At 47.4% G+C, this 26,675-nt stretch overlaps 1 protein-coding gene across 2 annotated transcripts in view; it reads right to left on the reverse strand.

Moving 5' to 3' along the window:
* Window positions 1-23,114, reverse strand: part of LOC115081185 (vomeronasal type-2 receptor 116-like) — a 33,775-nt gene extending 10,661 nt beyond the window's left edge. For both annotated transcript variants that reach the window (XM_029585710.1, XM_029585709.1), the window contains exons 1-2: window positions 22,955-23,114; window positions 7,452-8,255 (exon numbers count right to left, since the gene is read on the reverse strand). In XM_029585710.1, the coding sequence (XP_029441570.1) occupies window positions 7,452-8,228 (777 nt within the window). In that variant the 5' untranslated portion in view covers window positions 8,229-8,255; window positions 22,955-23,114. The remainder of the gene's footprint in view (window positions 1-7,451; window positions 8,256-22,954) is intronic.
* Between the last annotated feature and the right edge of the window lie 3,561 nt (window positions 23,115-26,675).

Below are 26,675 nucleotides of genomic sequence, written 5' to 3' on the forward strand. Positions count from 1 at the left end.
GTTAACCGTAGCGATGGAACTATACTGTGAACAGTATACAAAAATTGTATAAATAAAATGTGCTAATTCCTTTATAGAATAAGGGGTTGTGGACGCATGTCAAAAACCCATGGCCAACCATGGGTTAAACACTGCGCTCGGCTGAGCGTACTGTATTGCATCAGTCTCATTATGCACACAGTGGTATTGTGTTCCGTGGTCATGGCAGACCACGACCGGGGCCCCCTACATTGTCCGTGACGTTCCTTCGCCGGGGGAGGGCTCTGACTCAGGCCGTCACTCCCGCGCGGCCCCCAGAGCTGCTCGCTGCAGGGGGAGCCGTCGTGCTCCCCCCTCGCGGCGTCCAGCAGCGTCTCTCCTCCGCGGGGGAAAATCAAAGATGGCCGCCGCCATCCTTAGGCGCGAGGCCATGCCTAATCCCTTTAACTAGCTTCACCTGTTCCTGATCAGCCTGAGCAGGGGAAGTATAAAGGGAAGCTTCCTCTGCTCATTCAGTGACTTGGCAACGTCCTCCAGCGCTGTCTAGTCTGCTTGCTTCGGTGAGTTCCTTGAGCTTTGGATCTTGTTCCTGTTTCATCTTGGTGTTCCCGGTTCCTGACTTCGGATTGGCTTACGGTGATTCTCTGGTGTGCGACTTCGGATTTGCAAGCGGTGATTCTCTGGTGTGTGACTTCGGACTGGCAAGTGGTGATCTCTCTGTGTGTGACGTCGGACTGGTGAGCGACGACCCTCTGGCACTCTACCTAGGACTCCTTCTAGACCACCATCTTCAAGGGCCCGCCTAAGTCCCAGCAGTCCGGGTCCCTACAGGCTTCTCCAAGGGGAGACTGTGGGCTTCCAGAGCGAAGCTCCAGTCAGCCCTTGCACTGATTCCTTGACCTCTCAGTCCACCTAAGTCCCAGCGGTATGGGTCCCTATGGGCTCCTCCTGGGGGGACCACAGACTTCCAGTGGTGAAGACACAGCTCCTCTTCCCGTCTCTTCATCCGCCTCCGCAGCCATCTCAGTCTCCAGTGCCGAGGGTCAGCTGGTCCTGTCTTCCACTCTCCCTCGCCACCCGACGAGAGAACCTACGGATCTTCCGAAAGGTATTCCATCCTCCCGGCCAAGGGTTCACAAGCCTGAGCATAACAGATTGCCAAGTCTATGGACCCGGCAGAGGCATCTGCCCGCCAGGCCATTCCGGGAATGGCCCAGCGCCTGGTGGACCAACAGAAAACCCTGGACGCCCTGGTTTCCTCAGTGCAGAGCTTAAACCAGTGTTTTGATGCGTTGGGCCCCATGAATCCTACACTGCCTTCCCCGTCTATGACTTCTGGGGGTCGGGGAACTTTGGGCCTGAAGGGGTTTTATGAACCAGTGCAACATGCACTTCCGCCTGCAGGCCTCTCTCTTTCCAGATGACGCCACAAGGCTGCCCAAAATCGGCAGCCTGCGCGCGCCGAGCCGCGCAGCCTGGCTCCATTCTATTCGAGGCCGCTCCAAAATTGGAGCGGTCTCGGAGGGAACTTTCCTTTGGCCTCCCCCCACCTTCCCCACCCCCCCGGCCCTATCTAAACCCCCCCCCCACCTTTGTTGTACAAGTTGTGCTTTGAGCAGGCGTAACTTGCGCATGTTGGGCCGGCCGCCGGCGTGTCATGTTCCGGTCTGGGGGCTGGTCCGGAGGCCGCGGCCATGCCCCCCGGAATGCCCCCGATGACGTGCCGGCCGTGACACGCCCCCGACACCCCCCCCCGAGGAAAACCCCAGGACTTACGCACGTCCCGGGGCTTGCGCGTGCCGCCGAGCTTACTCAACGTAGGCTCAGCGCGTGCAGGGGGAGTTTGGGCCAGGTTTTCGGGGGGGGGGGGGGGGGTACGCGCTTGTCTTACGCGCGTACCCCTTTGAAAATCTGGCCCTGAGTGTGAGAAAGAAAAATAAAAGAAAGAAAGAGACTATGTGTCTGGTGAAATAGTCCACTTTAAGACTCAAAAAGTGGTATCCACCACATTCTTTCCTTCCTGGCAGGACCCTATACTTAAACACAAAGTAAAATTCATACAGAATTTTTCATACTCAGAGACAGCTCACAATAAATACCGGGATAGCAGTTTATTATTAATGCTAAGCTATGTTCAAGAAAGTTAGGCAGAATACACAGAAATAGCAAAGGCAATAGTTGCAATGATAATAATCTAGTGCAAACACTTTTCTTGGGTAGCTGAATGACTTCGGTAAGTGAGGACCCTTTCTCTCTGTCTGTCCTCTGCCATTTCGCTCCCCCTGCTTCTGTTAGTTATAGTCTTTCCATCTGCATTTCTGAAAATATCTTTTCACAAACACAGGTGGATTCCCCAAAACACAGTCCAGGCCTTCTCTTGCAATTCCAACTCCCTCAATACAATTCTCCACACCTGGTGTTTACTTCTTCCGTTCTCACAGTTTTTATAGTGACATGTGATATATGTTTGAGACCTCAGAGTTCACTACAGACCTATTTTCAGATTGAGGCTAAGTAATTCAAAAACACATAATATCATATTAAATTATGGCAAATAAAGACCAAAAGGGCCAATCTAATCTGTCCATCAATGATTTTGTTCATCCGAGCAAAGCAGATCAAATTCCCACATGGAACCCAACCCTCATTAGAGTTGTGATTGCTGCGCAGTGTAGGATACCCTATGACTTCCATTATTCTCATAATAAAGATATGCCTGCATTTTAGGCTGCAGAAATCTAGAAGTTGCACACCTGCTTGACTTGAACATAGGGACGGTAACTTTCAAACTGGCACACGGGTGCACATTTGCGCATGTGTGTCGGCCCATGCCCATGGATACGGCTATTTTATATCTTGCGTGCATGTTCTAAAATAACCTGCACTAAATTTTAAGTGGACACAATCCCCACTACTATAACATAAGTTAGGGGATTTTAAAATGGGCAAACATTGATGCCATTCCCATTTTACCAGTTTGTCACCCAGTTCACAGGTAGATCCTACAATCCCCCTCTGATTTGATAGAATCCCCATCCCCCAGTTACCACAGACCCATTAAACCACTCCGAAAAGTCACAGTCCTCTTATTTTATGACTTACACATCATCTGTTACAGAAGTAAGGTTACGTGGCAGGGAATGCTGGCATGCGCTGGGGCGCCTAAGCATTTATAGGTGCATCGCTTGGCCAGGTCCTGAAATGCCCACACCCCACCCTTTTGGGATTTTTTTGTAGATTTGCACGCCACAGCATTTACATGCATATCTGGATGCTTTTTAAGGTATGGTCAGTGAAACTTAGTTTTCAGTTTAGTTGGAAAGGTTCTTGGAGGAGAAGTCCATTAAGGGCTATTAATCAAGTTTACTTAGGGAATAGCCACTGTTATTAATTGCATCAGTAGCATGGGATCTTCTTGGTGTTTGGGTAATTGCAGGTTCTTGTGGCCTGGTTTGGCCTCTGTTGGAAACAGGATGCTGGGCTTGATGGACCCTTGGTCTGACCCAGCATGGCAATTTCTTATGTTCTTATCTTTTTTAAAATGCTTCAGGATATGTGTAGCCTGATTCCTTCAAATGTTAAGGAGAGGGAGAATGATTTTCTAACTGTGAAGGTGAGATAAAATCTATAAGGATAATTTTCAAACAACTGTGTACCATGGCGTATATGTGCATAGATCATCGCGTGTAATCTAAAATTGTATTTTATAACCTGAGTGTAGCATATACATGTGTATGTTAAAATGTGTATCTTTAGCACAAAATATATGTGTATGTATGTTTACGCTAGAGATGTTCATTCTTTTTAACCAAGTTTGCAAAATACAATGAATAAGGGTTCATTTCTTTCAATAAGGAGGCCCCAAAATGAATTAAGTGGCACCCTGAATTAAACAAATGTTATTCGTTTAATTTGGTTAAAATGAGCCTCGCCTAGGGCATAGGCCAAGGGCCAAAGAAGGGGCCATGGGCTAGGCCTGAGCGCAATGCCAAGATCTCGGCCTAAGCTGGGCCAACGCCTGGGCGAATGCCAGGGCCTCGGCCATGACACGAGCAAGAACAGGGCCCTCCAAAAAACTTTTTCACCACTTACCTGATTTGTCGGGTATCCATAATCACAGCCAGGCTAGATCCCGATGCCTGGGCTTGGCAGAGGCCCAGGACCAATGCTGGGGCATGGCCCAAAGACCGTGTCCTGATGCCTGGGCCTCAGCCGAGGCTGGAGCCCGGACCAAGGCCTGATGCCGGGTTTAGTCCAGAGGCCAGGTCCCAAATTGTTGACCTCAGCCTAGTCCAGGGCCTGGGCCCAAGTGTGACATTGTCAACTGGCCCAGAGGCCAAGTCCTGGACCTGGGTCCAAGCCAAAACTCTGGTATCAGGATCCGGCCTCTAGGTTGGGCTGCAGCATCAGGCCTGGGCCAGGCCTTAGCACTGGCCTAGGACAAATCCCAGGCAATGTGACCTGGCCTCTGGATCTGGCCCTAGCCTCAGGATTTGACTTCCATGCCAGGCTGCGGTGTTGGGCTGGGCCCAGGCCCTGGCCCTGGCCCAGGACAAGGCTCAGGTGTCGGGACATAATATTAAGCGCCAAGCCCTGGCATTGGATTTATGTCTGTTCTCAATGTCTAGGCCAGGGCCCTGGCATCAGGACTAGTCTAAATACAAGATCCCTGTGTTAGGCTAGGGCCTGAGCCAAAGCCCTGGTGTCAGGCCCTGATCTCCAGACTGGGCCCCAGCATCAGGCTTTGGCCCAGTCTCCAGGCCAAGCCCCAGCATTGGGCCTGGGTTTAGGTTAAGACCTTGGTGTTGGGACCCAGCCTCCGAACCGGGCTTCAGCTTAGAGCCCAGGTTCTGATCTAGGCCAAGTGTAAGGCTCCTGCATCTGGCTTAAGTTCAAGTGTTGGGCCTCAATGAGGCATTGGGACCAAGCCTCCAACACCCTGCCCTGCACAGATCCTAGGCCAAGGTTGGGCGACCTACCACGGCCTCTGCCTATGCAAGGTCGAGCTTTGGCCTAAGTGTAGGCCTTGCCAGAGGGTCCTCACCAGACCAGGTAAGTGGCGGCTGGAAGGATCCTGGCCCCCAGCAAGTTTTATTGGTGGCAGGGATGGGTGGTGAGTGAGTTTGAGATGCCCAGTTTCCTATTTTTTCCTTTTTCTAAATGTTTGATTCATGGTTTTTAAACAAAAGAAATGATTCAAACATTTAACAAATCAAAGTTAGTGGGGGAAAAAAATCTCCTGAAAACGAACCAACAAACAAAACATTTTTTGTACCAGAAAATCCCTAGTTTACCCATGAATATATACAATCCACTGAAAGTTAGAAGTTCAATGCATTAAACATTAACATTTCCTATTTGTTTTAAAAAAACACATGCATATATTTTAAGAGTGAAAATAAACCAGGACTTATATAAAACCTGATTTGTGTGTATAAGTGAGAGTATTTTAAAACATGCACGTGTAAATGAAGTTACCAGTTTACTCAGTCCTTCTCCAAGTCATCGAGACCTTCCTGGTTCTTTTGCATGAATGCCCCCTTTTTAACTCAGACCTCCCGCTGAACTTATACTATACAATAAAATTGTTTATTTATCACTTATGCAAGCTAATTAGCCAAACGTATGCAAATAAGTAGGTTTTGAAATAGCAACCCATCCACGTAGTTGTTGTCCCAACTCTGGGACATGCCTAGCCTACCTCTTTTCTATGCCTATATAAGTGCAAACAAAAAGGTGTGTATATGCTAATTTTTAAAGAACAATACAGCAAAAAGAGAGGAAAAAGGATACAAATCCCATATATTGAAAATTCTATATAATAAACAACTTATATGCTAGCAGATGATAATATCATCTGCTAGCATATAAGCATATAGCATCTGCTAGCAACTTATATGCTAGCAGATGATAATATCATCAATTTGAGGCAATCAATGATTGCCTCAAAGTTTCACTCTGCAGCCTCTCGCCACTCAATGGGCCGCAAGCCGTAATCGGTCACTGAAGCATTTTGTTATTTGTAATCATTTATTGTCATCATGCTGCGAAGTCATTACTTTAATTACTTTATTTTAATATATGAAAAAAAGGTCAGGATGATGGGGGTTTAGGTAGGGCTAGGGGGGCAGCGGAGGGAACTGGGAAAGCCATCGGAGTTCCCTTAGGGCTTGGCGCGCCCAGGGTGCACAAGTGCGCAACCCCTTGCACACACCAACCCCAGATTTTGTAGCGTGCGCGCACGTTATGAAATTGGGTGTAGATTTGTTTGCGCAAACAAATCTACGCTCGCGCCTATCTTTTAAGATCTGGCCCACAATATAATGTAATGTATGCACGCACTTCCAAGGTCTATAAAATATGGATTATGTGAGAGCTTGCTACTATTGTGTACATATGCTAATTTTTACACAGTTAAGGTCGAATTTTAAAAGGGCCACGCGCGTAAACATCGGGACTTACACGCGTGCCTGGGCCCTGTATGCATTTTCTAAAGGGCCCGGCCATGCGTGTAAGTCCTGATACATGAACAAGTGCTGGGTCTTAAAAAAGGGATGGGGGCAGGACGGAGGCCGGCCAAGGCGAGACGAAGGCTGGCCGGCGCACAGAAATTGTTTCTGCTCCAATGGAGCACTAAGTAAACAAAAACAAAAAAGATGGTGTTAGTTAGGATTAGGTTAGGGGTTCTGCCTGCTCCTGACCCCGCAGAAGACCTCACTCCTGACCTGCCTGCTCCTGACCCCGCAGAAGACCTCACTCCTGACCAGCCTGCTCCTGAATCCATTTAACTCTGCATCTCTTTTGAAAAGGGGAGTGATACTGCCTCAGAGTAGCTCTGATCAACAAAGTCTTCCTGTGTGGGAATCCTTTGATTGCAAATTGAGTGGGATTGGTGTGTGCTTGAAGTTGTAGGCATTACTTTGCAATTATATTTCTAGAGGGCAGAGGGTTAGGACTAATTATCATGAAGGTAGTCTTCAGGATGCTTTTTCTCATTCTAGAAATCATATTGTCACTCCCTTCAAAGGTGAAGATCTTCTCATCTGTTTATAAAACAAGACACATCTAGAATCAGATTCAGGATTTCTTGTCTACTGCATGGAGAGATTTCTTTTTGATTTAGATGGGTGGAGATCCAGGATGTGTTCTCCTCCTTAAAACCCACAGTCTTTCATTTCCTGACCCTACTGGGTGCTCTCAATCATTTACCTCCCTTTTCTCCATAGAGAGGCGCATTCACTTCTTAAATACGGCCGACTGACAGTCCCTTCAATTACTGCTCTCCTAACAACATCACCTTCACTTCTGGTAAATTATCCCCGGCTTAGCTGCCCTCTGTGACCATGGGCTCTGAGCATCAGTGTGAGGATTAGATTCCCTGACTCCTCTTCCTATTAAGGCTTCCTCTTCACACTGTGCCATTTATATATCCCTTCTTATCTTATAAACATAACGTTAACAAATGATGCTACCTTCCATGGCAAATAATCCACAAAGCTCCGATTTTCTCCAGTCCACATGGTGTTTCCAGCAGTTGACGTAACCATGTTATGCAGTGCATGTGCCAGGGCATAGACAGCATTGTATACATTATAGCTGCTCCCTAAGAACTTGTTGGTACAGTGTGTGTAGTAGGCCGGAGTTTCGTTACTGCTGCAGGATCTTTTGATGCTTTTAGGGCACTCGCTGTCACACAGACCCTTCCACCATAGCTCAGTAAAAAAGTCACTTGGAAGCCAGGTAGGATCCATCTCCTGGAGAAATTTTGAAAAGCTTGGAATATTCTTCTTTACAGGCATGAATGCCAGGGTTTTGCTCTTTATCTCAGCAAAGTTAGATTCTCTGATTCTGCCTGAAGGAAAATCCATGTCACGTGTGACGATCCAGACCTTGCCAGGTACCCGAGACAGATCTATCCTTTGTAGTAGAGAAAGTGCATTGTCTCCATTACAATAGTATATAATCACATTACTTGATGACGCATAGATGCTCTCATTAATTTGAAGTACTTTTGCTTCTGTCAGTTCATCGACACGACTGAAGGTTTCTGTGAATTCGATGCAGCCGCCGTTCTGCTCAATCCCTTCTTTGAGGATCTGGACAGCCCTGACACTGCTGTCATCATCAAATGCAATGATACCCACCCAGGTCCAGTTAAAATGCTTCAGTAACTTTATTATTCCCTTGCAGAGGTGCAGCTCGCTGGGGACGGTCCGGTAGAAATAAGGAAACTCTACAGCATCGCTCATTAAAAGATTGGCTGAGGCATAGCTGATCTGTTAAGAACAAAAACAATTGCCAAATTTAAACAAACATAAAATCTTTTTTTTCCATCTTTTATAGTTCTACCTTTCATTCCTCCACCACTTAGAAAACCATGTTTATTGTCTTTTCTATGTGTAGACAGTCTCTATACCTCATGCAGGCTTTTATCCCTTGTATGTGCTCCTTATGGTTTCCTTCTATCTAGTTCTTCCATATTAACATAGTCTTCCTTTTTAAAGTTTTATCAGTAGTTTTCTTTATTATTTTCCCGCCAGAGATAATCTCATATTGGATTGCACTATTACAATTGCCAAGCAGTTTAACCACCTTTACCCCTGGCACCACACAATCTTAAAGTTGCTCCTCACCTCCTCCAAGGTTCTAGGACCATTTTCTTCATGAAAAAGTCATTTATGAGTTGTCCCCCTGGGTCACGAAATGAAACTCCAGGGGGCATGACTCAGAACCAAAGTCAGGAAATATTTGTTCACAGAGAGGGTGCTGGATGCCTGGAATGCCCTTCTAGAGGAAGTGGTGAAGAAGAAAACAGTCAAAGAATTCAAAGGGGCATGGGATAAACACTGTGAATCTCTAAAGTACAGAGAACGGAAATGAGATAAGCATGCAGGGGGTAACTTGCTAGTACAGCGGTTTCTACCCTTAGCAGAAGGCAGGGAGATTACTACCTTTAACCAATATGATTTGATGCTTTCAATGCAACTGCAACATTGTTTCCCCACTTAAACAGCAGGGGATAAGATGAATTTGATTCAGATGACAACAGAGGGTCCTGACTTCCATAGTCTGGGATACTGTTATGCAGACAAAAGGGAAAAAGCATAGGACTGCTTCTATGACCAAGTCCTAAAGGAAACAAAGAAAGTGTGCATGGGGGTAATTTGCTGATGTGGCTGTTACTACTCTTAACCAAATAAACCTTGATATTTTTGATGCAACTCCAACATTGATTTCTGCTTCAGTGGCAGGGAAAAAGGGGAATTGGATTTAAGAGCATAAGAAATTGCCATGCTGGGTCAGACCAAGGGTCCATCAAGCCCAGCATCCTGTTTCCAACAGAGGCCAAACCACCAGGCCACAAGAACCTGGCAACTACCCAAACACTAAGAAGATCCCATGCTACTGATGCAATTAATAGCAGTGGCTATTCCCTAAGTAAACTTGATTAATAGTCGTTAATGGACTTCTCCTCCAAGAACTTATCCAAACCTATTTGAACCCAGGTACACTAAGGGGTAGATTTTAAAAGCCCTGCGCGCGTAAATCCTGCCGCTCTGATTTCGGAGCAGTCTCGGAGGGAACGGAGGCAGGCTGTGCGGCTCGGCGCGTGCAGGCTACCGATTTTGCGCAGCCTTGCACGCACCAACCCTGGATTTTAAAAGATACGCGCGGCTACACGCGTATCTTTTAAAATCCGGCGTACTTTTGTTCGTGCCAGTTGCGCGAACAAAAGTGCGTGCGCATTTTTTTTTAAAACTCTGTCCCATACTGTACTAAACACATCCTCTGGCAACAAATTCCAGAGCTTTATTGTGTGTTGAGTGAAAAAGAATTTTCTCCGATTAGTCTTAAATGTGCTACTTGCTAACTTCATGGAGTGCCCCCTAGTCCTTCTATTATTCGAAAGTGTAAATAACCGAGTCACATCTACTCGTTCAAGACCTCTCATGATCTTAAAGACCTCTATCATATCCCCCCTCAGCAGTCTCTTCTCCAAGCTGAACAGCCCTAACCTCTTCAACAACAATCGAGGGCCATGACTTTTACGGTCTGCAGAATTGATGAGCATGGGGTTACCAGTTAGGGATGTGCAGAAGGAAAAGATACATTGCTATTCAGTATTCGTTGCGCAGGGACCCAAATCCATTGCATCCGTTTTCATAGGGAGAAACCCGATTCGTCCATTAGTTGCATTCGGTATTCGTTTTCCATTAAAGTTGGAAAAACAAAAAAAAACCAAACCCATCCCAACCCTTTAAATTTAAATTGACTACAACCCCCCACCCTCCTGACCCCCCACCCCCCCAAGACTTGCCAAAAGTCCCTGGTGGTCCAGCGGGGGTCCGGGAGCGATCTCCTGCACGTGGGCCGTCGGCTGCCAGTAATCAAAATGGCACAGATGGCCCTTTGCCATTACTATGTCATAGGGGCCAACCAATGGCACCGGTAGCCCCTGTGACATAGGTCAGCCCCTGTCACATGGTAGGAGCAATGGATGACCGGTGCCATTTTGAATACTGGCAGCTGACGTGCAGGAGATCGCTCCCGGACCCCCGCTGGACCACCAGGGACTTTTGGCAAGTCTTGGGGGGGGGGGGGGTAAATTTGGTAATGATACGTTGCATTCGTGGGGGGTTGCCATGCGTTTCGCAAACCCACGAATGCAACGAATAGGGATCTATCCGTTGCGGATTGCACATACGTTCAAAACAAATGCACATCCCTATTACCAGCATAGTGCAGCAGTTACTGCCCTTAACAGAAGGCATGGGATTACTACCCTTAACCAATAAGCCTTGATGCTTTTGATGCAACTGCAACATTGGTCTCTGCTTCGAAGGAGAGGGTGGGAGATGAAAAGAAAGAGAAATTTGCATTCAGGGACAACCAACATGAGCCATGACTTTTTTTTTATAGTCTGGGGTACTGATGCTCAGACATTAAGAAAAAAAACACAGGACTTTCTACGGCCAAGTCCATAAGCAAAGCACATCAAGCAAAACTGACTGATACATGGGGGTAACCTGCACAACGCAGCATATACTACCATGGGAAGCTTGCTGGGCAGACTGGATGGACCATCTGTCCTTTTCTGCCAACATTTCTATGAGAAATGTACCGTCCCTGATATGCCCCAAAGAGATATTCACTCAATCAGTATTAAGATAATTGAAATCTCACATTTTTATTCAAATCTTCAGATGATCAAATTTGAACTAATAACCGGAAGGGGGACAATATGTAAATCTACAGCTCTAACACTGTTAGGGCCGCCGGCCGCAGCCTCCCGCACCCGGTCGCCCCTCCTTACCGGTGCGGCATCCTCTCCTCCAGCCTCGCTCGGGGCGCCGCCTCTCCCTCCTCGGCCAGCAGGCCAGTCCGCTTTGGTCCTCCTGACGCGCCGCCGTTCCTGACGCTGGCCCTGCCTCCTCTGGGCCTTCCTAGGCCCGCCTGCGCATTCCTACTTCTAATTTAAAGGGACCACGGCAGGAAATTGCCATGGCTCCTCCCCTGTACCCTGCCCAGCCTTTTTCTATTTATTTATTTACTTTTTTATACCGATATTAGTGGTTACATCATATCAGTTTACATCGAACTGAAGGTAGAAAATCCATAGAAGAGGGAAGGGGAGGGGGGACTGCAATTAAACAAAAAATAAAGGGAAAGAAAGGAACTGGAGAGAGAAACATGTTAACTTAAAAAATGAAACAATTAATAACTTAGAGGCAGTAATGAAGCGATGGGATTAGTGCGCAGGGGACCTAATCTGGGTATGCCTGTTTGAAGAGCCAGGTCTTTAGCTTTTTCTTGTATTTGATGGCGCAAGGCTCGAGGCGGAGATCCATGGGTAGTGAGTTCCAACGGGTGGGGCCTGCAATGGAAAGGGCTCGATCCCTAGTGGAGGGGAGGTGAGCAATCTTAAGGGATGGGATGTGGAGAGTACCTTTCAGGGTTGCTCTGGTGGGGCGGTTGGAGGGGATGAAACAGAGAGGCTCGTCAAGCCAGTTGGAGTTGTGATTGTAGATGGATTTGTGTATAATAAGGGTTTTGTAGAGGATGCGTGAGAGGATCGGGAGCCAATGGAGATCTTTAAGGATGGGGGTTATGTGGTCGGATTTGCGGGTATTAGTAAGGATTCTAGCAACAGCATTCTGCAGCATTTGAAGCAGTTTTATGGTAGAGTAGGAGCGGCCTAGAAAAAGGGAGTTGCAGTACTCCATTTTAGTTGAGAGGGTCGCCTGTATGATTGTACGGAAATCATGGGTATGGAGTAAGGGGTTCAGTTTTTTCATGACATTGAGCTTATAGTAGCCTTCCTTTAGGACAGTATTGATTTGTTTTTTCAGGTTTAGTTGCTGGTCAATCAGAACACCAAGATCTTGTACGAAGAGCTGTGAGGAAATAGAACTGTATGCCAAGTCGCTAGAGAGGGAGGGCTTGAGAAATTGTTGGTTGGATATGAAGAGCAGTTCTGTCTTATTGGTATTAAGGTCAAGGTGGAGATTTGTAAGGTGTTTATGGAAGTGAGACATTTCTCCCAGAATTTTAGTGATTTGGAGATAGATTCTTGTATAAGTATGATGATTTGAACATCGTCCGTGTAAATGTAAAATTTGAGGCCGAGGTCGGATAGGAGCGAGGTATATATTAAATAGGGTGGAGGAGAGAGAGGAGCCTTGAGGCACACCTTGGGTGAGGCAGAAGTGTGTGGATTTGGAGTTGCCTATTTTGACAGAGAATTGTCTATTGGCCAGGTAGGATTTAAACCAAAGGAGGGCTGAACCTGAAATGCCAATGTCAGATAGGTGAGAGAGGAGGAGGCTGTGACTTATTGTATCAAACGCTGAGGAGATGTCGAGGAGGGCAAGAATATATCAGTGACCTTGATCTAGGCCTTTGAGGAGGGAGTCAGTGAGGGTGAGTAAGAGGGTTTCCATGTTGAAGTACTTACGAAAACTAAATTGTGATGGGTGAAGAATATTATTGCTGTGTAGGTAATCCATGAGTTGGGAGTTGACCACCTTTTCCATGATTTTAGTGATAAAAGGGAGGTTAGATATGGGACAATAATTGGCTGGGTCATTGGGGTCAAGTGAAGGTTTTTTGAGGAGGGGTTTGACAACTGCATGCTTAAGGGTGTCTGGGACTGTGCCAAAAGAGAGGGAGCAATTGATGATCTCCGCTAGGGGTTTGGCGATGGTATTAGGAATGGTTAGTAGTGCTTTGGTGGGGATGGTGTCCATAGGGTGGGATGCTGGTTTGATCTTTTTAAGAATAGATTCACTTTCCTTGGACGAGGTAAGGTCGAGGTAGTCAAGGTTAGCCTTAGCGATGGGGAATCTGAGGAGGATGTTCGCTATTTTATTGTTGAAGAAGAAGGCAAGTTCTTCACTTTTAATACTGGCTTCGTTGTCAGAGATGGAGGGTGGGGATGATTTAGTGAGATCTGCCACATAGGAGAATAGAGCTTTGGGGTTCATGTATTTTGGAAGCATAGTAGTCACATTTAGTCTTAAGTGTGGTGAGTCTGTAGGAGTGCAGGGCGGATTTCTAAATGGAGGCTTGTTGCGGGGTGGGGTCTTTCTGCCAGGTTCTCTCTCTCCGTCTGAGGTTGTTTTTCATTCTTTTTAATTCAGGGGTGTACCATGGTTTTTTATTTTTTTGCGCTGGGGGTAAGTCTCAGCTAGTGAGTGGACATAGTTCATTTGCAATGTCAAGGGTGAGGTTGTTCCATGATGTGAGTGCCATAGACTAGTTTGGTAAGGGAGTTGGCGAGGGTGGAGATAAGATCCTCGGTAGGGCAGGATTTTCTGAAGACAATGGTGTTGCTATGAGAGGGATTGAGAGAGGTGGGTGCATTGATAGAGAGGAGAGTGATAAGGAAGTGGTCTGACCAGGGTACCGGCGTGCATGAGGGAGTATGGGGTGAGTGGATGCAGGAGTTAATGAGGTCTAGAGTGCCGGGCTTTATGAGTGGGAGAAGAGATGAGCTGTCTAAAGCCGATGGCATGGAGTGAGTTAAGAAAGATTTCACAGGAAGAAGAAAGGGGGTGGAGTCTACATGGAGATCGAAGTCTCCTAGTATGATGGCTGGGATTTCAATGTTGATGTTGTCAGAAATTAATTCTATAAGTGGAGATGGGTTGTGTTCTAGGAGGCCAGAGGGGTGTAAACTAGGCAGATTTGAACAGGCCAATTTCAAATCTGGGGGGGGGGGTGTCAACGTTCAGTGGTAAGAGTTTGAGGTGCTTTTTAACTGCTAGGAGGCGGCCTCCACCTCTTTTTTTAGGTCTAGGGATGGGGAATATATTGTAAGTGAGCGTGGGGAGTTGATTAAGGAGGAAAATGTCAGAATCCTTGAGCCAGGTTTCTGTGACAGTATAAATTTCAGGTTTGCAGTCTAGCAGTAGATCGTTAAGGATAGGAGTTTTTTTGGAGAGGGATTGGGCATTGAAAAGAACTATGGAGAGAGAGTTGTGAGTCCTAGTAGCTGTGTCAAGGGGGAGATAAGGATGGGGAGGAGGGATTTGCGCTGTGCTGGTGGGTTGGCAAAAGGGGGGAAAGAGAGTCTGTGGGAAGGGTAGGGAATGCGAGGGATGGGGTAGGTTGTCATGTTAGGGTCCGGGAGAGGGGACATGGCTAAAGGCTGGGGGCAGAGATTGATATACAGAGTAATAGAGAGTGTTCTCGGTAGGAATACAGTTTGCAATTGTTAGATGAATTACAATAGGAAGGCGAAAAACAGTAATACAGTGAGTAATAATACAATAGTAGAGCTGTGCTCCAATGAGCAATACTTCAAGGTGGTTGTCGTCAATAGTGCAGGCACGTGTATCAGCATGCTCTGTGAGACAGTTAGAGGGTGAGCTGTATTTAGTGTCAGTGTCTAGCCAGAGCAGATGTACAAGTAAGAATTCCAGGGGGTTGGAGGAACTCAGCGTAAAGGCTATCGAGGGCTGGGGGATAGTGGAAAGTGTTCTAAACAACAAAATCACAGAACATATAGAAAGACATGGTTTAATGGAACAAAGTCAGCATGGCTTTACCCAACATAAGACATTGCGATGCTGGGTCAGACCAAGGGTCCATCAAGCCCAGCATCCTGTTTCCAACAGAGGCGAAACGAGGCCACAAGAACCTGGCAATTACCCAAACACTAAGAAGATCCCATGCTACTGATGCAATTAATAGCAGTGGCTATTCCCTAAGTAAACTTAATTTGGGACCCTTACTTTTCAATATATTTATAAATGATCTGGAAAGAAATACGACGAGTGAGAATCAAATTTGCAGATGATACAAAATTGTTCAGAGTAGTTAAATCACAAGCAGAAAGACCTTGTGAGACTGGAAAATTGGGCATCAAAATGGCAGATGAAATTTAATGTGGATAAGTGCAAGGTTACGTATATAGGGAAAAATAACATTGTGTAACTATAGCATGGGTTATGTTCCATATTAGGTGCTACAACCCAAGAAAGAGATCTAGGCATCATAGTGGATAACACATTGAAATCGTCGGTTCAGTGTGCTGCGGCAGTCAAAAAAGCAAACAGAATGTTGGGAATTATTAGAAAGGGAATGGTGAATAAAAACGGAAAATGTCATAATGCCTCTGTATCGCTCCATGATGAGACCGCACCTTGAATACTGTGTACAATTCTGGTCGCCGCATCTCAAAAAAGATATAATTGCGATGGAGAAGGTACAGAGAAGGGCTACCTCATAGGGGAATGGAACAGCTCCCCTATGAGGAACGACTAAAGAGGTTAGGACTTTTCAGCTTGGAGAAGAGATGGCTGAGGGGGGGATATGATAAAGATGTTTAAAATCATGAGAGGTCTAGAACGGGTAGATGTGAATCAGTTATTTACTCTTTCGGATAATAGAAAGACTAGGGGGCACTCCATGAAGTTAGCATGGGGCACATTTAAAACTAATCGGAGAAAGTTCTTTTTCACTCAATGCACAATTAAACTCTGGAATTTGTTGCCAGAGGATGTGGTTAGTGCAGTTAGTATAGCTGTGGATAAGTTTGGATTGGATAAGTTCTTAGAGGAGAAGTCCATTACCTGCTATTAGTTAAGTTGACTTAGAAAATAGCCACTGCTATTACTAGCAACGGTAACATGGAATAGACGTAGTTTTTGGGTACTTGCCAGGTTCTTATGGCCTGGATTGGCCACTTTTGGAAACAGGATGCTGGGCTTGATGGACCCTGGTCTGACCCAGTATGGCATGTTCTCATGGGAGTGTGCTCAGAGGGAGCACTAGATGCACACGAAGGTGCTCAAAAAGGGGCAGGCCCCTTTGTCACGCTCCTTCAGCATGCGACGCCCGGCGCGTGACACCTAGGGTCGCGGCCTTACTTTTAAAGCAAAGGTAGTTCGCCTCGATGATGTCACCTGCAGAGTGGTCCTCGGGAGGAGGGAGGCATGGCCTGGCTCGGGCTCGTTGCAGTGGCTCTCGGCGTTGACAGTGTGCTCCTGACCCCGATTGGTCTCACGCCGATTGCGGGGAGCAGAAGGTGATTCCAGACGGAGGGCCTGAGCGAAAAGGGAGCTCCGGCGGTCACGGCCTTACTTTTAAGGTGAAGGTAGGTCGTCCCAATGATGTCATCTGTGAGGTGGTCCTTGGGATGAGGGAGGCATGGCCTGGCTCGGGCTCGTTGTGGTGGCTCTCGGCGTCAATGCCATGCTCCTGACCCCGATGGGTCTCATGCCGATCGGCTCCCAGACCTTGCCTTGGCTTCTGCTCTAGCTCCTGTTTTCGCTTCCTCCACAGAGCATTGTTCTGGCTCCTGAAGTTCTGTCTGTCTGTCTTCCGGATCCCGTCCTCAGACTGGCTATCGATGTCTCCCTGGCTCGCGACGACTCTCCGGCTTCTGACTTCGGACTGGCTATCAGCGACACTTGGGCTTTTGATCTTGGACAATTCCGCCGACACTTCCACTCTCTTCACAGGGGCCCACCTAAGAATAGCCGACCCCCGAACCCAAGGGCTCAACCTGCGGAGAATGGGGTTGGTATTGGCGAAGCTCCAGCCAGCCCTCTGCACCAGCCCGGCCTTGCCTTCCGACGGTGGGGTCCTACAGGGGTTCACCCTTGCAGGTAGTGCCAACTCCACCAGCCTTGTCACAACAGTAAGCCAAGGCCATGGACTCGGCGGAGGCCTCCGCCCTGCAAGCCATTCCAGGGTTAGCTCAAAAAATTGTGGAACAACAACGGGCACTGGAGACGCTAGCTTCCTCCATCGAACGTCTCAACGCTCATCTGGACTCAGTGACCACTTCTAGTGCTGCCCCTTCCCTAGCAGTAGGTGCCCCCATGGCGCAGATACCCTCTCTCCAGGCAATCTTGCTTCCTGCTCCTCCTCGTTATGCCGGTGATCCACACCAATGTCGGGGGTTCCTTAATCAGTGCAGTATGCACTTCTGTCTCCAGTCCTCACTATTTCCAGACAATGTAACCACGACAACATACATCTTGTCCCTGTTGGAGGGTAAGGCTCTGGCCTGGGCCTCTCCTATTTGGGAACGTGCAGATCCAGTATTGCAGGATCTTTCCTGCTTCTTAGAGTTGTTCCAGGCAGTATTTGAAGACCCGGGGTGACAGACGGCTGCCGGTTCCCGACTCCTGCACATCCATCAAGGAAGCCGCTCACTCTCGGATTACACAATTGAATTCAGGACCTTAGGTTCAGAACTCCACTGGGAGGAGAACTGCCTGTGATCTATTTTTTTTAGATGGTTTATCCACGAAAATCAAGGACGAGTTGGCGGCCCGGGACCTTCCTCTCTCTCTGGACTCCCTCATTGAACTAGCGAGCCAGATTGATCAACGCCTGCTGTGTTTGTGGCATAATGTGGACTCTTGGTCGAAGTGGCGATGACTCCTCCCACGGGGAGGGGCCCCATGGGGAACCACAATGATAGGCTAGACTCAATAGAAGCGGACACAGAGGAAAGGAAGCTTTATTATACTGCTGTGATGAGAAAGATACTGTCCAAGGAATGAAAAGTGCCTGTAGTTCTGCAGTCTTACAGCAGGGCTCCAGATGATCTCTGCAGTTGATGATCTCACCCAGTGATAGTGAGTTTCGGTAGTATTCCACAGCACGGGATAGGCTGTGAACCTGAAGAGGTGAAGCAGAGGAGAGCTTGAGCGTAGCAGTACTCACAAGGTAGCAGCGATGGTAGCTTCCTTTGGTAGTGGAGTGAAGAGAGGGACCCGAGGTCCAAGGTGCAGGATACCCAGAGCTGGATAGGTCCTTGAGGAGCAAGTACCTGGAAAGAAGCAGACAAGACCCCCCTGGGTCTTGTCTGCTTCAAGACACACCCCCCCCCCCCCCGGGTGTCTTTAAGGTTAAGCTAAGCAGTCCCGGAGGGAGAGTAGAAGCGAGAGGAGCGGGTACCCAGAGCTTTCATAGGTAGCGACTTGCCCTGGAGGGCCGAGAGGAATCCAAGCGAGCAGCTTAGAACGGTCAGAGTAGCAAAACCGAAGTCCTTGCTAACTCGTTGAAGTGGAGTGGAAGTTAAAATACCCGGAGGTACTGACGTCATGCGGTGGGGCCGCCCCCACCGCATGACCAGTTGCGCATTCCTACTCGTCCATGCCCTAGACCATTGTCCCTCTCCTCCATCCGCGGAGATCCACTTCCAGGTAGAATCAAACACATCATGATCCTGCTGGAGTGCCGCATCAATCCTAGTCACTCGGAGTTTCTCGCCTTCTATGTAATTCCAAAAGCCATCCACCCGGTGGTTCTCTGTATACCCTGGCTCCAGATGCATAACCCTCAATTCAACTGGGCTTCCCTCCAGTTGTCCTGATTGGGACCCACCGAGAACCACCGGGTGGATGGCTTTCGGAATTACATAGAAGGCGAGAAACTCCGAGTAATTAGGATTGATGCGGTACTCCAGCAGGATCGTGATGTGTGTGATTCTACCTGGAAGTGGATCTCCGCGGATGGAGGAGAGGGACAACGGTCTAGGGCATGGACGAGTAGGGATGTGCAACTGGTCCACAATCTCCCTCATGATAAAGTTTCCTCCTGCCCCAGAGTCCACTAAGGCTAGTGTAGAGAATTTGCATTCCTCCAGGGAGAGGGTCACTTGCAGTGTGAGCGGGGGAACAGTACTCCATGAGGATTATTTTTCCTTCGGGTAGCATGTGCTGCTGATCTGGGTAGCCCCTTTTGCTTCAGCCGAGCCATGTCTCCGGCCACCTGACCTCTGTACAAAAATAGTCTTTCTGCCCTGGGACTGCTTGGCTTCCAGTCCAGCACAGTTCCCCCCAGATAAGACACCAAACAACAGCGTAGAATCAATATGTAACGAGATGGCCGCCACATAGCGAGACTCAGGTCCCTCAGCTCCTGGAAGATTTCATGATTTAAACTTTCTATTTGGATATATTTCCTCAAAAATGCTGCACAGGGCCAGATTTTAAAAGGGTTATGCACATAAGGTACGCGCGTAACCCTTTTAAAAAACCCCTGCGCGCACCGAGCCTATTTTGCATAGGCTCGGCGGCGCGTGCAAGCCCCAGGATGCGTGGGGGCATTTAGGGGGCGTGGCCGAAGCCTCTGAAACGGCTCCTGGGCCGGGGAATCGCGCGCCAGCAGCCCGATGTCACGCGCGAGTTACGCCTGCCTCTGGCAGGCATAACTTTTAAGATAAAGGTAGGGAGGGGGTGGATGGAAAGTTCCCTCCGAGGCCGCTCCGATTTCGGAGCGGCCTCGGAGGGAACAGGGCAGCGGGCGCAGGGCTCGGCGCACACAAGGTGCACAAATGTGCGCGTATCTTATAAAATCCCACGTACTTTTTTTTCATGCCTCGTGCGTGAACAAAAGTACGCGCGCGCGTAGATTTATAAAATCTACCCCACAAAGCGCAAAGCAAGGATACGGGAAAATATTACCTCAACTCCTACTGTGTCAGTGAGACAGTCCAGGATCGAGGAGGCCTTCAGAAGATCTATGCCGCTGGAACCGGAGGGAGGGGCCGCTAGAGATTCTCGCGGGGAGCAGCCGCCAGACTTCGGGCCTATTGAAACATCCCTCAGCCCCGGAGCACCAACAACACGGACTCCCCCAACAGGTTCCTCTGTGGAAATGAGGACCAAACAACAAACAACGCTGATGGAACAGCTCCCTCCAAGGACATCGATAGCCCTGAGTACTTCGGAGAGCATGCAGATACCAGGCTCCGAGGGCCAGATCGAGGAAGGGCCGCGTTTGGCTGGGGAGAGACGCCTGACTGAGGTAGAGAGAGAAGAATCTAAAGTCCAAGTTCTCCTGCCGCCGTACTTGGAAATACCTGAAAAGATAACGCTGGAGGTAATTTGGAAGGCTATTATGACTTTATATAAGGCAGTTTCTGATTTGACGAATACTGTTAAAGAAAATTTAACTCAAGTTCAAGATCAAGAAAAAATGATAATACAGATGGAAGAGAATATAAAAGATTTAAGGGCTGAGGTAAAAAGAGTCAAAGAAGTACAGACTGAGTTAATAAAAAAATCGGAATCTAGCATGGGGAAGAAGCTGGATTTCTTTGAGAACGTAATGAGGAGGCCTAATCTCAGGTTTCTAAACTTTCCGAGAACAAAATAGATTCCTTCAAAAGAACTTTTGAAAAGTTATTTCCTCAATATTTTGGGTTTCTTAGTCAGCTATACCCCATCTCTCAAAGCTGTTATATTTACCAACAAAAGCAGACACAGAATCAAGGTGAGAAATTGGTTGACGATTTATCCGACATAATTGAAAAGTCATGTGAGACAAACATTGAGACAAGAGCGACTCTTTTGGTGACTTTTACCCAGGTCTCTGATAGACCTCACAAATCTGCTTCACTTTTTTGAAGGAGTTAATAAACATGTGGATAAAGGTGAACCGGTAGATGTAGTATACTTGGATTTTCAGAAGGCTTTGACAAAGTTCCTCATGAGAGGCTTCTAGGAAAAGTAAAAAGTCATGGGATAGGTGGTGATGTCCTTTCGTGGATTGCAAACTGGCTAAAAGACAGGAAACAGAGAGTAGGATTAAATGGACAATTTTCTCAGTGGAAGGGAGTGGACAGTGGAGTGCCTCAGGGATCTGTATTGGGACCCTTACTGTTCAATATATTTATAAATGACCTGGAAAGAAATACGACAAGTGAGATAATCAAATTTGCAGATGACACAAAATTGTTCAGAGTAGTTAAATCACATGCGGATTGTGATAAATTGCAGGAAGACCTTGTGAGACTGGAAAATTGGGCATCCAAATGGCAGATGAAATTTAATGTGGATAAGTGCAAGGTGATGCATATAGGGAAAAATAACCCATGCTATAATTACACAATGTTGGGTTCCATATTAGGTGCTACAACCCAAGAAAGAGATCTAGGTGTCATAGTGGATAACACATTGAAATCGTCGGTTCAGTGTGCTGCTGCAGTCAAAAAAGCAAACAGAATGTTGGGAATAATTAGAAAGGGAATGGTGAATAAAACGGAAAATGTCATAATGCCTCTGTATCGCTCCATGGTGAGACCGCGCCTTGAATACTGTGTACAATTCTGGTCGCCGCATCTCAAAAAAGATATAATTGCCATGGAGAAGGTACAGAGAAGGGCTACCAAAATGATAAGGGGAATGGAACAACTTCCCTACGAGGAAAGACTAAAGAGGTTAGGACTTTTCAGCTTGGAGAAGAGACGACTGAGGGGGGATATGATAGAGGTGTTTAAAATCATGAGAGATCTAGAACGGGTAGATGTGAATCGGTTATTTACTCTGTCGGATAGTAGAAAGACTAGGGGGCACTCCATGAAGTTAGCATGGGGCACATTTAAAACTAATCGGAGAAAGTTCTTTTTTACTCAACGCACAATTAAACTCTGGAATTTGTTACCAGAGGATGTGGTCAGTGCAGTTAGTATAGCTGTGTTTAAAAAAGGATTGGATAAGTTCTTGGAGGAGAAGTCCATTACCTGCTATTAAGTTCACTTAGAAAATAGCCACTGCCATTAGCAATGGTTACATGGAATAGACTTAGTTTTTGGGTACTTGCCAGGTTCTTATGGCCTGGATTGGCCACTGTTGGAAACATTTTCTTATGTTCTTAGACATAAAATATTACAAGTATATTTTCGTAAACAGAAATTACAATTTTATGGGAAACAAATCAGATATAACTAAGGCTATGCAGGAAAAAAGAAAAAAACTCTTTCTGCAAATGAGAAATGATGTTATCTAGAGGTGCTAAATACTATTTGAGATTTCCATGTCGTTGTATAATTGTATTTCAAAATAATAGATATGTATTTAGTGATATTGAGCAGTTGAGACAGTACTTAGATTCGCATTCCTAAAAGATCTCAGGAAGGAGTTGGTCACTATGTTTAAAGGCACATATAGTTATGTTTATTTTGTTTGAAATTTGTTTAACATCTGCTCTAATGTTTCTTGCCTCTCCAGATTACCTATAAACTTTAGTTGATCATGTTACTAAACACGTAGAGATGTGAATCGGAACCAGAATCGGATCCAATATCAGTTCCGATTCACATCTCTACAAAACAGTCTATAATTTTTGAGATGTAAGAATTATTGTTTCCTTATTTTATGTGATGAATAGTAACATTGTCTTATTGTATAACTTAGAAATTCAATAAAAAATAAATTATTAAAAAAAAATGAATATGTAACAGTTTCCTTTATCAAGTTATTTTCCTAACAGTTTATAACAGCATTGTAGAACACCTTCTTAATACAAGGCCAAAAAAAACTCAGGCTTTCCCAGCCCGATAACAGCCTTACTTGGGAGTAGCACAACTCTCCCTATCTCCCCTCATTGTGCTGCAAGTAGCAGCATTCCCAAACCAAACTAAATAACTAGGCGCATGCCTTTTAACTCAGAGAAAAAAACCCATTACTTTTAGCCTTTAAACAACCCTACCCTCAACCATGTTACTCACTCTGTTTCCATTGCTGATTCCAAGGAGTCTATCTCCATGTCCTCCTCCTGCTCTGAAGAGCAGGGCTATTTAGGCCAGCTTCACCACTCGGGCACAACCTCCTCCTCTATTGTCATCGATTCAGGTGTGTCTAATTTCCCTTTGCTGTGCACAGCTGGCTGTTCTGTTTCCTCCTCGTCCCATGGGTCAAACTGTGCCTCTAAAAACTTGGGAGTTGAAGTTCTTTTCCCCCTCACTAGCACCCCCTGGTGTCTGGCCTGGGTGTTGATTCTGCTTTTCTTATCATTATTGCAGTTTTTCTGCCTCACGGAGGGCTGTACTCCACTACAATATCTAATTATGCCGTTCGGCTTTACCAATGCCCCTGCAGTCTTTCAGAATCTAATGAATGAAGTATTCCGGGACCTTTTGTATAAGTGTGTACTCATCTACCTTGATGACATTCTGATCGATTCTAGCAGTTTGCATACCCCTCGCCAGCACATCTCTCAGGTCCTCCAACGTTTGAGGGAACATCAGCTGTATGCGAAATTAGAGAAATGCATCTTTGTAAAAGAATCCCTGCCTTTTTTGGGGTACATTATTTCCAGTTGAGGATTCCAGATGGACCCGGCTAAGTTAAAGAGTATTCAAGACTGGCCTCAACCCAGCGGGTTGCGAGATCTTCAACGCTTCCTTGGATTCGCGAACTACTATCGCAGTTTCCTCCGCAATTTCTCCAAACTAGCCGCACCTCTCACAGCTCTGACCCGCAAAGGGTCTAATGTTAAGGCATGGTCCGTCAAAGCAAAGGAGGCCTTCCAATCTCTCAAGAGGTCCTTGCTGCAGAAACCTTGACTCAGACACCCAAACCCTCGACTTCCATTCACTATGGAGATGGATGCCTCTTCCGAGGGAGTAGGTGCTGTTCTTAGTCAACACGATTCAGGGGGAACACTATATCCCTGCTCCTTCTTTTCAAAGAAATTATCTGCAGTGGAGCGAATCTATTCTACTGGTGATAAGGAGCTACTAGTCATCAAGCTAGCATTTGAAGAATGGCATCAGTGGCTGGAGGGGGCCCAGCACCGCATTTGTGTGTACATGGACCACAAGAATTTAGTACACTTGCAACAACCTCAACGATTGAACCCCCGCCAAGCTCGGTGGGCTCTCGTTTTCACATGGTTCAATTTCTAACTCCGCTACCGACCCGCCAGTAAGAACGTAAGAGCGGATGCCCTCTTCCATTCCTTCTCCAATGAAGATCAAGAGGAATCTCTGCAAACCATTCTGGACCCAGCCTGCATCATTCTCTCAGTCACCCAGACCATTCCTCCAGGCAAGACTGTAAGTCCCCAAGAGACTCCGCAGTAAGGTCCTAGCCTGGGCACATGGCTCCCATGTCGCCGGCCATCCTGGTCGGGTGAGGACTCAGAACGTTCTGCAACAATTCTACTGGTGGCCAGAGATGGGCAAGGATATCTGTGCATACATCGACTCTTGCCCCACCTGTGCCCAACAAAAAACCCCGGTTGGGAAACCCTGGGGGTTACTGCAACCATTACCAGCTCCTTCGGAACCCTGGACCCACATCTCTACAGATTTCATAGTGGACTTCCCTGTCTCTGAGGGATACACAGTGGTCTGGGTGGTGGTCGACCACTTTTCAAAAATGGCGCACTTCATGCCCCTACATGGTCTTCCATCTGCTCCTCAAATGGCCCAGTTAATCGTAGCCCCTGATGTAGCCCCAGTGTAAGAGGGCGAAACTCGGCCTGAGTTGGGCTTGTTTACATATTCGTGTTACTACTCAATAAAGGAATCCAGATTGGACACCTGGCTGCTAATCCTGTATTTTTGCCCAGTTATTCATATGACATTTTTCGTCTCCACGGCTTACCACAGCACATCACCCCTGACCGAGGTTCCCAGTTTATTGCCAAATACTGGCAGTATCTCTGCAAGAAATTTTGCATTTCCTTAGACTTTACTACTGCCTACTACCCGCAAGCCAATGGTCAGGCTGAAAGAACCAACCGCATCTTAAAACAATTTTTGAGATCGTATGTCAACATACGTCAGGACGACTGGGCCTGTCTCCTTCCCTGGGCTGAGTTTTCACATAACTCTCATTTCTGTACTGTCACGGGGGCTTCTCCCTTTCAAATTGTTTATGGGAAACAGCCCACCCCTCCCCTTCCCCTCCCACTGTCCGTTCCATCACCTGCGGTACAGCTGACAGCGGCGAAGCTCAAGAGACTATGGGTACAGACTCAACAGATGCTGCGGGAGGCGACTCATTCTGCAAAAAAAATTTGCAGATCATCATCATCAACTTTTACAGGGAGAGAGGGTGTGGCTCAGCACTCAGCACATCCGCCTAAGGGTATCATCTATGCGCCTGGCTCCTCGCTATATTGGTCCCTTTGTAGTTCTCAGGCAACTGGGTCCTGTGACTTATCAACCTCGCTTGCCTGCCTCTTTGAAGATACATAATTCTTTGCACATCGCCCTGTTAAAACCGCTGGTTCTCTCCTGGCCTTCTCAAAAAATTTCTGACGCTCCCCCGTTGACAGCCGAAGATGAGACTACATATCAATTCCGAGAGGTTCCTGACGTGAGAAGATGGGGGTCGTAAATGGGGATACCTCCTAGCCTGGGAGGGTTTTGGCCTTGAGGAAAACTCGTGGGAACCCTCCACTAATATTCTCGACAAGGATCTCATTAAGCGATTCCATACTGACCACCCCGGAAAGCCCAGACCTTCAAGGGGGAGGCCTAAAGGAGGGGGGGTACTGTTAGGGCCACCGGCTTCTGCCTCACGCACCCAGTCGCCCCTCCTTACTGGTGAGGCGTGGCATCCTCTACCTCCAGGTCGCCTGCTGCAGCGGCCAGCCATGCTCGGGGAGCCGCATCTCGCTCCTCTCCCCTCCTGGGCCAGCAGGCCCATCCGCTTCGGTCCTCCTGACGCGCTGCCATTCCTGAAGTGGGCCCCGCCTCCTCTGGGCCTTCCTAGGCCCGCGCGCGCGTTCCTACTTGTAATTTAAAGGGACAATGGCAGGAAATTGCCGTGGCTCCTCCCCTGTGCCCTGCCCATCCTTTTACTATTTAAGGCAAGGTCTGGCTCCCAGACCTTGCCTTGGCTTCTGCTCTGGCTCCTGTTTCCGCTTCCTCCACAGAGGATCATTCCGTCTCCTGAAGTTCTGTCTATCTGTCTGTCTTCCGGATCCCGACCTCAGACTGGCTATCGATGTCTCCCTGGCTCTCGACCCTGGATTGGATATTGGCGATTCTCTGGCTTTGGACTCTGGACTGGATATCGACGACTCTCCGGCTTCTGACTTCAGACTGGCTATCAGCAACCCTTAGACTTTTGATCTTGGACTGTTCTTGGACGATTCCGCTGTCACTTCCACTCTCTTCACAGGGGCCCACCTAAGACCAGCCAGCCCCCGAACCCAAGGGCTCAACCTGCGGGGAACGGGGTTGGTATTGGCAAAGCTCCAGCCGGCCCTCTGCACCAGCCCGGCCTCACCTTCCGACGATGGGGACCTACGGGGTTTCGCCCTCGCAGGTAGTGCCAACTCCACCTCCGGCAAGGGGTCCACCAGCCTTGTCACAACAAACACTACATTTTCTAAAGGGAAACTTTGATAAAATGAGGAAAATAGAAAAAAACTGAAAGGTGCAGCTGCAAAGGTTTAAAGTGTTCAGCAGGCTTGGACGTTGTTTAAAAATG

This window comes from Rhinatrema bivittatum, chromosome 19 (assembly GCF_901001135.1).
Source record: "Rhinatrema bivittatum chromosome 19, aRhiBiv1.1, whole genome shotgun sequence".
Lineage (NCBI taxonomy): Eukaryota > Metazoa > Chordata > Amphibia > Gymnophiona > Rhinatrematidae > Rhinatrema > Rhinatrema bivittatum.